At 32.5% G+C, this 12500-nt stretch overlaps 1 protein-coding gene across 1 annotated transcript in view; it reads right to left on the bottom strand.

Moving 5' to 3' along the window:
• The window catches only part of LOC119573414, a 64874-nt gene that overhangs the window by 23748 nt on the left and 28626 nt on the right, over window positions 1–12500 (bottom strand). The window contains exon 2 of the mRNA XM_037920646.1: window positions 3506–3711. Coding sequence (XP_037776574.1) covers window positions 3506–3711 — 206 coding nt within the window. The remainder of the gene's footprint in view (window positions 1–3505; window positions 3712–12500) is intronic.

The raw sequence follows: 12500 nt of genomic DNA, 5'->3' as shown, positions 1-12500 counted from the left end.
AGGGTGAGGGAGAGAGGAATAGTGGAAAGCGGGGGATGTGTGGATAGGAGGAGTGGATATAGGAGAATGGGGATGAGCGGAGAGGAGAGGAGAAAAGTGGGAGGAATTAGGATAGGAGAGAGAGAGAGAGGGGGGGGAGGGGAGATAAGAGAGTAGAAAAGAGAGAGAGAGAGAGGGGGGGAGAAGAGAGAGTAGAAAAAAAGGAGAGAGAGAGAGGAAGAAGAGAGAGAGAAAAGAGAATATATATATAGAGAGAGAGAGAGAGAAGAAGGTAAAAATGGAAGTAAAAAGCAAGGAGAGAGAGGAAGCATGGAATGAGAGGCAGAAGAGAGGGAGAAAAGGTAGATAAAAAGAGTCTGACGGAGGTGAGAGGAAGAAGATGGGGAATGAGAGTGCGAAAAGGAGAGAAAGACGAAGTGAAAAGAGAAGGAGGAGGAAGGACAGGGTATCAAGGGGATTATAGGGGATTGCTTGCGTCGATGGGAGAGAAGGGAGAGGAGGAGAAGGAGGAGGAGGAGGGAAAGAGGGGAAAGGGGGAAAGAGGGAGAGGAGGAGGAGAGGGAGAGAAGGGAGAGGAGGAGAAGGAGAGGAGGAGGAGAGGGAGAGGAGGAGGAGAGGAGGGGAGGAGGAAGGGAGAGGGGAAAGGAGGAGAGAGGGAGAGGGGGAAAAGAGGAGAGGGGGGAGGGAGGGGGGGGGAAAGGGGGGAGGAAGGGGAGGGAGGAGGAGAGGGAGAGTAGGGAGAGGAGGAGGAGAAGGAGAGGAGGAGGAGAGGGAGAGAAGGGAGAGGAGGAGAAGGAGAGGAGGAGGAGAGGGAGAGAGGGAGAGGAGGAGAAGGAGAGGAGGAGGAGGAGGAGAGGCAAGGGAGGACGGAGAGGAGGGAAAGGAGGAGGGAGAGGAGGATGAGGAGAGGAGGAGGAGGAGAGGGAAGAGGAAAGGAGGAGGAGAAAAGGGAGAGAGATAAGGGAGAGGAAGGAGAGTAGGAGGAGAGGACGGGAGGAGGAGGAGAGAGAGAGGAAGAATAAAAGAGAAGGGGAAAAAGAGGGAGAAAAGAGAGAGGAAAGAGAGGAGGGAGAGGAGAGAGAGAGAGATAGGAAAAAGAAGAGAGAGGTTAAAAAAGATGGAGAAGAGAGAGAGAAAAGAGAGGAGAGAGAGGTAGGAGAGAAGAGAGAGAGAAGATTACGTGAGCTTTGTTCAATTTAAGTGTTGAACGGAAACTCATCTCGTGTTCAACGGTAGCGAGAAGTAGAAAAATAAAGGAATTCAATAATGATAATTCTGTGAAGTGAAGATGATGTAATGATGGTGATAATGATATGATGATAGTGATGATGATGATAGGCGATAGTGATGGTGAGGATGGTTGGTGATGATGATGATGATGTAATGATGGTGCTAATGATGATGATATGATGATGATGGGTGATAGTGATGGTGATTGATGTGATGCCGGTTTGAAGGTGAAAATCATGATAATAACGACAATGATGATATTGATAATGATAATGACCGTGGTGATGATGTGATGGTGATGATGATGATGACTGATAATGATGATTATAATGATCATAGTAATAATGTGATGATAATGATAAAGGTGATGATGATGATGATGATGATGATGATAACAATGATGATGATAATGATAATAATAATAATAATATAATAATAATAATAATAATAATAATAATAATAATAGTAGTAGTAGTTGTAGTAGTAGTAATAATAATGATAATAATAATAATAATAATAATAATAATAATAATAATAATAATAATAATAATAATAACCATTATAATAATAATCATAATAACAACAAGCATAATCAACCAGACGAAAAAACAAATAACAACAAGCCCCCCCTCAAAAAAAAAAGAAAAAGAAAGAAAAAAAAAAAAAAAAGCACGACTCTGCCGATAGACAAAGATCTGCCAGCGAGAAATGCTGAGTGAAGGGAACAAGCATACCGCAGTTGGAGATCTGAAAAGACTGGCAGGACGGAGGCACAGAGGAGGATAAAGTCAGCTTAACCGCGGATGGGAACTCTTCAGGAAAGCTTGGCTCCGCGGGAGGCAAAGTTTGGGTGTCTGTGTGTGTGCCTGTTTCTCTCTGTCTCTGTCTCTGTGCCTGTTTCTCTCTGTCTCGCTCTCTCTCTCTCTGTACCTGTTTCTGTGTGTGTGTGTGTGCCTGTTTCTCTCTCTCTCTGTCTCTCTGTGCCTGTTTCTCTCTCTCTCTCTCTCTCTCTCTCTCTCTCTCTCTCTCTCTCTCTCTCTCTCTCTCTCTGCTTTTCTCTGGGTATTTGTTTCTTCCTTTCTTGATCTTCTTTTGCTTTTTCTTCGTCCTATATTACTATTATTGTTGTTGTTGTTGTTGTTTTTGTTGTTGCTGTTGTTATTGTATTATTATTATTATTATTATTATTATTATTATTATTATTATTATTATTATTATTATTATTATTATCATTATATTATTATTATTATTATTATTATTATTATTATTATTATTATTATTATTATTATTATTATTATTATTATTATTATTATTATTATTATTATTATTATTATTATTATTATTATCATTATTATTATTATTATTATTATTATTATTATTATTATTATTATTATTATCATTATCATTATCATTATTATTATCATTATTATCATTACTAGTACTACTACAATTATTATCATTGCTGTTGGTATCATCATAACCACTATTAATATGATTACCATTATCATTATTATCACTCTTGATATTATCATCACTATTGTTTGATTCTCCTTATCCTCTTTTCTTGTTTCCCACACTCTCATTTTGTTTCCTCTCTTTGTGTGTATATTCTCCTTACATTATTCTTCTATCTTCCATTCCTTTTTCGTCTTTCTTACCACCAAATGATTGCAATCGTTCTTCGTCTTTCTCTTCTATTCCCCTTTCCAATTTGTCTCGCATCCCATTCGTCATTGCCAATCAACTATCGACTTTTTTCACCCTCCTCCTCCCCCTCATTCTTCCTCTCCCTCGATCATCATTTCCTCTCTTTCATTCTTTCATTTCTTCCCTCCTTCCTTCAATCTTTTCTCCCTCCCTTCTTTCTTCCCTCTTTCCCTCCTTCTCTTCCTCCTTTCCCCCACCTCCCTCATTTCCTACTTCTCCCGTCCTTTCTCTTCTCTATCTCCTTCCTTTCTCTCCTATTCTCCATTCTTTTCGTCCTCCTTCTCTCCCACTCTCTCTCATTCTCCCCTCCTCCCTCTCTCCCTCCTCTCCTCCTCCATCCTTATCTCTCTTCCTTCTCCTTCTTACCCTCATCTCTCCCTTTCCCTCTCTTCCTTCCACTCCCCTCTTTCCCTTTTCCTCTTCCTTCCTCCTTCTCTTCCGTCCCTTCTCCTCTCTTCCTCCTCCTCTTTCTTCCCCTTCCCCTCTCTTCCGCCTCATCTTTCTTCCCCTCCCCTCTCTTCCTCCTCCATCTACCCCCTTCTCTCCCCCTTCCCCTCCATATACTCACGTCAACGGTGATGCCCGGAGAATCGTAGACCGTCATCTGCTCCTGGCTACTAGGGCTGAACTGGTAGAACTGTTCGGTGCCGCGCCACCAGGTGAGAGAGTAGAGGTTTGCCCCCTCCAGGTCGTAGAGGCAACCGAGACGCACCGTTTCCCCCGTCGGGACCCTCGGGGGAACCTGGATTTCGAGGACTTTGATGCTGTCGCTTCCTGGAACACGAGAGGAGGAAGGGTTAGCCTGTGCTGAGGGAGGGTTTGTGGAGGGCTCGCGGATGATAGCCTTTCCTAAGCCCTTTACTTGTGTGGTGTGTTGCAATTAGGAATATATATACTATATAATATATATATATATATATATATATATATATTATATATATATATATATATATATATATATATATTTATGTATGTATATTATATATATATAATATATATATATATATATATATATATATATATATATATATATATATATACATATATATACATATACATATTATTATATATATATATGTATGTATATATATATATATATTATATATTATATATATATATATATATATATAATATATATATATATATATATATATATATATATAATATATATATATATATATATATATGTATACTATATATATATATTATATATAATATATATATATAACATATATATAATAGTCATATCTACTATATAATATATATATATAATATATATATACATATATTAAACATACTACATACATAATCATAATATATAGATATATATAATATATATTAAATATATTAGATATATATATATATATATATATATATATATATATATATATATATAAAACACCAGAATGAACGATGACACTCAAAAAAGAAAGAAAGAAAGAGGAAAATCCCCCTAAACAAACAGAGAATATTACATATTTCACACATAATTAAGATCCATAATCAAGATCACACACACACATTTTAAATTCCAGTGCCTCTAAATTGTCTTCAAGAAGCAATCGATTCCTGAAGAAGCATACAATAGTTTGGGGTAATTTCCGAAAAATCTCATAAAATGCAATGCGATAAAGAAATTGCAATATTCGGGCAACTTTACGACAACATAAAATGGGGCAACAGACTCTTCTTATGTCATATGACTCCTGTTCGAAAATTACGAAGCAAGTGTGTTAGCAAAAGCAGAAATAAGAGGCAGAGAGGAAAAAAGGAAATAAATGACAGATGATTATAGTAAAGCTAAGAAAGAACATACGATAATTACAATGATGATGATGATAGTGATAAAGATAATATTGATAATGATAACAACAGTAATGATAAAGATGATAATGATAATAACAGTCATAACTTTTGTGATAATAATAATGAAGATAATGATAAGTGGTAGTGGTAGTAATAATGGTAATGATAGTATTGGTAATGGTTGATAAAAACAACAACAACACCAACAACAACACCAACAACTACGACAACAACAGCAACAACAACAACAACAACAACAACAACAACAATAATAATAATAATAATAATAATAATAATAATGATAACAATGATGATGATGATGATAATGATAATAATAATAATAATATTAATAATAATGATAATGATAATCACAATAATAATAACAATATCAATAATAATGAAAATAATAACAATACTGCTACAACTACTACTAATATTAATAATGAAAACAATAATGGAATAATAGTAATAATAATGATAATGATAATGATAACAAAAGCAACAGCGAAAATACTAATACCAATAACAATAATAATAATAGTAATAATTATGATAATAATAATAATAATGATAATAATAATAATAATAATAATAATAATAATAATAATAATAATAATAATGATAATAATAATAATAATAATAATTATGATAATAATAAATATAATGATAACAATAATGGTAATAATAATAATAATAATAATAATAATAATGTTAATAATATTAACGATATTAGAATAACAAGGTAATGAAAAATAGCAATAATAATGATAATGGCAAGGATGAAGAAGGAAATAATGACAATAATGAAAATAATGTCAATCAGAATGATATTAGTAATGATTATAAAGCTATTAATATAAATATAAATGACAGTGACGGTGATGCTGATAACAGTAATGAAAATGATAATAAAATAATGATAACAATAATGATAGTAATATTAATGATAATAATATTAATGATAATCCTAATAATGATAGTAATATTGATAATAGTAATAATATTGATAAATTTTATAATAATCATAATCATAATAATATCCATAATAATAATATTGATAATGATGATAATTATAACAGCAATAATGATAATAATAATAATAATAATAATAATAATAATAATAATAATAATAATGATAATAATAATAATTATGATAATAATAATAATATCAATAAAAAATAATAATCATTATTACTATTATTATTAAAATAATAATGATAATAATGATAATAATAATAATAATTATTATTATTATTATTATTATTATTATTATTATTATTATTATTATTATTATTATCATATAATAATAATAATAATAATAATAATAATAATAATAATAATAATAATAATAATAATAATAATGATACTAATAATAACAATAAATAGTAATATAATAATAATAATGATAATAATATTAGTAATGACAATAATAATAATGATAATCATAATGATAATGATAATAATAACTATTAATATTATAATTATTACAATTAATAGTAATAGTAATAATTGTGATATTATTATTATTATTATTTTTACTATTATTAATATTAATATTAATATTGATATCAATATCAATATTATTATTATTATTATTATTATTATTATTATTATTATTATTATTATTATTATAATGATAATAATGATAATGATAATAATAATGATAATAATAACAAAAATGAAGATGATAATGATAATTATGATAATAATAATAGTAATAAAGATAATAATAATAATAATAATAATAATAATAATAATAATAATAATAATAATAATAATAACAATGATAACAAAACTGATAATGACAATTATGACAACGACAGTGATAATCATTAATATAATAACAACAACGATGCGAACAAAAACAAAAATAATATTAATGATGGTAATAATAATAATAATAATAATAATAATAATAATAATAATAATAATAATAATAATAATAATAATATCAATATTAATAATAATAATAATAATATCAATAATAATAACAACAACAACAACAATAATAATAACATGAAGAGGAAACAGAGGGAAAATGAGAGGAAGGGAGAGGGGAGAGGGGGTTTAGAGAAAGAAAGGGGAATAGAAAAGCTAAAGAATAGGATAAGGAAGCGAAGGAGACGAGGAAAATTAAGAAGGAAGAAGAATGAAGTATGAGGAAGTAGATGGTGGGCTTAAAATAGAAAGAAACACGTTTATTTAAGGAAGATTTAGGAGTGAGGAGGGAGTGGCAGAGAAAGAAGGGAAAAGGTAGAGAGAGAGGGAAAGGAAGAGAGAGAAGGAAATGAAAATGTTAAGGGAAGCGAAAGGTATAAGGAAGACGAAAAGAGAGAAGGGTAAATATATGTACTTTTTAAAATGATTTTTTTTTATGTTTTTATTATTGCCATGGGTCCCGCTTGTGATACTGATAATGAAAATGAGCATAAGGTAAATTATCTTTAGCATTATGTATTATTGCTATTATTGTCATTATCATTATTGTTATTATAATTATTGTTATTATTATTATTATTACTATTATTATTATCATTATTATTGTCATTATTCCTATCATAACTATTATAATTGTTATATTATTTTATTATTATCATAATTATCATAATTATTATAATGATTACTATAATTATTATCATTATCATTAGTATCATTATTAATATCATTACTTTTGCTGTTACTATCATTATCATCATTATCATTATTATTAGTATCATTATGGATATAATCACTCCTCTTATCATTATCAATATCACCATAGCCATTGTCACTATTATTATCATTATCACTGTTACTATAACTATTATCATCACCATTATCAATATCATCATCACCATCATAATTGTTAATATCCTCATTTTATTCTCACCATTACCATCATCATCATCATCATCATCATTACCATAATTCTTAATATCCTCATTTTATTCTCACCATTACCATCATCATCATCATCATCCCTCCCACTGCCACCGAAACCTAAGAGCTGACGAGGATGCAAGAGCCTCATCAAGAGACGACAGAAGGCAGGGAGATGAATCCAACCGAACTGGGATCAAAGTTTGGAAGACAGAGTGTGTGCTGGTAAGGAGACGAAATCTATTGGCTGTCGAGTCCGAACTGTTGGCGGACTTTTGCCTTCGGGTGTCGTGAGCAGCGGGAGGAGAGAGAGGAGTTATACTCTGGCCAGGAAGTGAGATGAGGGAGATGAATTTGAATGTACGGTTGTGTTGTGCAGTGTTGCACACGTAAAATTTCTACAGTCTTATATATATATATATATATATATATATATATATATATATATATATTATATATATATATATATAATATCTATATATATATATATAGTATATATATATGTATATATATGCATATATATATATATATATATATATATTTTATATATATATTTTATATATATATATATATTATATATATATATATATATATATATTATATGCACACGCACACACACACACACAAACATATATATATGTGTGTGTGTGTGTGTGTGTGTGTTTATATATACATATGTATATATGCAATATCTCTCTGTATCTATCTATGTCTCTTTCTCTCTATATATATATGTATGCATATATTCATAAATATATGCATATATATATATATATATATATATATATATATATATATATATATATATATATATAAAATATATATATATATATACATATACACATAAAACACCTTGATCGTTATCCGATATTTAGCAACCGACGTGACATCCGGTGCCATAAATCCGCCGCGCCGGCCTGCCAATCTGCCACGCACGACCTGCTGTCATGCACAACACCCCCACCCCCCACCCCCTACCCCCACTGACCCTGCCTGACCTGTCGGCCTGTCACACGGACCTCCCCCTTGCAATTCCCCCTTGAACGGCCGGCCTCATGAGGAAACCTTTGTGAGATGATGAGCGAGGGTGAGGGAGGGAGGTTTCCGCGAGATTAACTTCGTTTCTCGTTTTCTGCTTTGGTTTCTAGTCTTTGGTGTTTATTCTTGTTTTTTTTTTTCTCTCTCTCTCACTTTTTTCCTTTTTTGGGGGTTATTTCTGGTTATTTGTTTTTACTTCTTTGATTCGTGTTTTTTTGTTTCTTTGTTTCTTGTTTTTTTTATCTCCTGCTTCTTTGTTTTCTGTTTTGATTCGTGTTCTTTGTTACCCGTTCTTTGTTGTCCATTTTATGCTCCTTGTTTCTCCTTCTCCAGGTTTTGCGCTTTCTATTCTTTCGTCCATTTTTTTCAATCTTTCTTGTCCTTTTTTTCTTTGACCCATGTTTTTTGTTCTATCTTGTTCTCTATTCCTTCGATAACATTTATTATTGCTTGTTCTCTGTTATTCTAACAACCTGTTCTTCTTCTCTATTCTTTAAACAACGTTCTATGTCTTTTCTTGTTCTCCATCTTCTTAACAACCTTTCTTTGTTCTCTCTTCTCTTCACATTCTTTGTTCTCCCTTGTTCTCTGTTCTTCGATCCAAGATCTCTATTTTGGGCTCTTGGTCGAGAATACTGGGCTCGGATATTCCGCTTTATATCTTTCTACTGGTAGTTTCCACTTAATATACATATGCGTACACACACACACATACACACAACTCACTCACTCACTCACTCACTCACTCACTCACTCACTCACTAAAACACACACACACACACACACTCACTAAAAAACACACACACACACGCACACACTCACTAAAACACACACACATACACACTCACACACACACACACACACACACACACACACACACACACTCACTAAAAAACACACACACACACACGCACACACTCACTAAAAACACACACACATACACACACACACACACACACACACACACACTCACTCACTCACTCACTCACTCACATACTCACACACACACACACACAAACACACACACGGGTTTTCGTTATTTCTATCAGCGGATAAAAGCAGGAAAAGCGAAGACCGTCATTGCTGATTTTGGACAGAATAAGTTTTGCAATTTAGCGAAAGGTGTCATTATTCCTCTAAAGTGTAGAAATGAAATGCGCATTTACTTAATCTTAAAGGTAAGAGTCAGTGCTGGTCCCAAGCCCGGATAAAATAGAGAGAATGATTACCTAAAAAGTAAACACCGGCGCTCTCCGTGGAAAGGAAGTGGGGACCCTACCACGTACTCACTCCAAGAGCATCACAACATGAAAACTACAATTAAGTATCATGCTGTGACCACGGCCGCTCAAACATCAGCCTATACCGTTGAAAAAAAGGGTAAGAGGAAATTCTAAATGAATGCATGTTTATGTTATTTAAAAGGTAAGGTCATTATCAAAAAGGTAAGATAGAATTAAAAGGAAATTGCGTATTTACATAATGTAAAACGTAAAATAGAACATAAGATAAAATGCGCATTTACATAATCTAAAAGGTAAGATAAAATATTAAATAAAAGGCGTACTTATATTATATAAAAGGTAAGATAAAGTATAAAATAAAATGCGTATTTATATCATATTAAAGGTAAGATAAAACGTTGAAATAACTTGCTCGCTGCTTTCCTAGTGGAACATATTTGGTATTCAAAATTTGCCTAGATTTACACCGCGTGGAGAATTGTTCTCTTCTCTGTTCATTCATTCCCTTCCCATTTCTTTTTTGAACAGTTCCTTGTCCTCTGCTTCCTGTACGCACACACAAACATCTTTTTCTCACGTTTTCAGTGACTATTCTATTGTCTTTCGATAAGTTTCTTTGATCTTTGTATATTATCTAAAAGTTAAAATGAAATATGGAATAAAATGCGTATATACATTACTTAAAATATAAGATAAAAGGAAAAATAACCTGCGTATTTACATATCTTCTCGTACGATGATTTAGTATTGGAATCTTATTCGGTTGTTCATCTTCCTAATTCTTTCCTAAATTGTTTACCCACTCAACATTCTTTCCCTTTTTTTCTTTTCTCTTTTTTTGGACGTTTCCTGTCCTTTTTTCGTTATCAAAAGTAATAAGTTATATCTATTTACTTCCAAAAGTTATTATTTTTAAAAGGATATTTAATATATATCTATTTAAAAAAGAAAGATAAAAATAAAAATAAAAAATTTTACATCACTTTGGCCTGTTTTTTTTTAAAATGTTTTTCCCTTTTCTTTGTTGAACTGTTTCGTCTTTTCCCCGTTCCTTTCCCCCGCGAAATTTTTCCCCCTTTTTTTTGGTCCCCTTTCCAGCCCTTTTCCCCCATTTTTCTGTATTCTCGTCTTTCTCTTTTTTTTTTTTTTTTTTTCTTTTTTTTTTTTTTTTTTTTTTTTTTTTTTTTTTTTTTTTTTTTATTTTTTTTTTTTTTTTTTTTTTTTTTTTTTTTTTTTTTTTTTTTTTTTTCCTTTCCCCTTTCTCCCCCCTTTTTTTTTTTCTCTCTCCCCCCTTTTTTTTTTTTCCCCCTCCCCCTTTTTTTTTTTTCTTTTTTTTTCCCTCTTTTCCTTTTCCCTTTTCCCTTTTTTTTTCTTTTTTTTTTTTTTCCCCCCCTTTTTTTTTTCTTTTTCTTTTTTCTCCTCTCCTCTCTCTCTCTCTTTTCCTCTCTCTCTCTTCCTTTTCTCTCTCTCTCTCCCCTTTCCTCTTTTCCCCTCCTTCCCCTCTCTTCTCTCTCTCTCTTCCTCTCTTTCCTCTCTCTCCTTTTCTCTCTCCTCCCTCCTCTTTTTTTTCTCTTCTCTCTCCTTCTCTCCCTCTTCTCTCTCTCTCCCTCTCTCTCTCTCTCTCTCTCTCGTTTCTCTTCTCTCTCCTCTCTCTTCTCCTCTGTCTCTCCCCTCTCTCTCTCTCTTCTCTCTTATTCCTCTTCCCCCCTTTTTTCTTTCTCTTCCTCTCACACTATTTTTCTTCTTCTTTTTCCTTCTTTTTCCGCCCCTTCCACTTTCTTCCTCCGTTCTTTCTCTCAGACACATTATTTCTCTCTTCCACCTTCTCTTTCCTCTTCCCCGTCTTTCTCTTTTCCTCCTTCTTTCTTCTCTTTCTCCCTTTCTTCTTTTCTTTCTCTCTTTCTGCCTTTACCCTTGTGTTTCCCCCTTCCCCCTTCTCTGTCTCCCTTTCTTCTTCAATTTCTTCCCTTTTCCTTTCTTTTCTCTCATTCACCTTATTTCTTTTTTTTCCTTCCATTTTTCCGTTATTCTTTTCTTATTCCCTCTCTCCTTTCCTTTCTCCCTTTCACATTTATTTCTCCTCTTTCTCACGCTCTATCTTTCACCTTCATTTCTCATCTTCCTTCAACTTTTCTCTTTCACCTTCATTTCTCATCTTTCTCCCTCTCTCCCTCACGTTCATTTCTCATCTTTCTCCCTCTCTCTCTTTTACCTTCATTTCTCCTTTTTCTCCCATTCTCCTTCCCTTTCTCCGTTACTTCCTTCCTCGTACTCACCATCGCTCGATTTTTTTCCACTTCCCTCTGTTTTTATACGAAATATCCCATTAGCAATTTTTCCCGCAGGCTTTTAACTGCGAGGATCCTAAGCTAAAGTACCTCCGGGTTTTCCCATCACAGCGCTGATCAGTTTTTGGCCATCTGCGCAAAAATGACGAATATCGGTGGGTGTAATTCCACGTGAGAACTGAATAACAAAAAGACGTGAATTTACTATTTTGAACATTTTGCGAATCCATACTGTTAATGAAAATGAGGATGACGCTTCGGCCCTTCTCGTACCGAGCTCCGGAATTAATCAGCTGATTAGCAGATAAACAGATAAGCAATAAATAGA

This window comes from Penaeus monodon, chromosome 5, assembly GCF_015228065.2.
Source record: "Penaeus monodon isolate SGIC_2016 chromosome 5, NSTDA_Pmon_1, whole genome shotgun sequence".
Classification (NCBI taxonomy): domain Eukaryota; kingdom Metazoa; phylum Arthropoda; class Malacostraca; order Decapoda; family Penaeidae; genus Penaeus; species Penaeus monodon.
The sequence above is the reverse complement of the archived record's forward strand: the minus strand, read 5'-3'. Positions and strand labels throughout refer to the sequence as shown.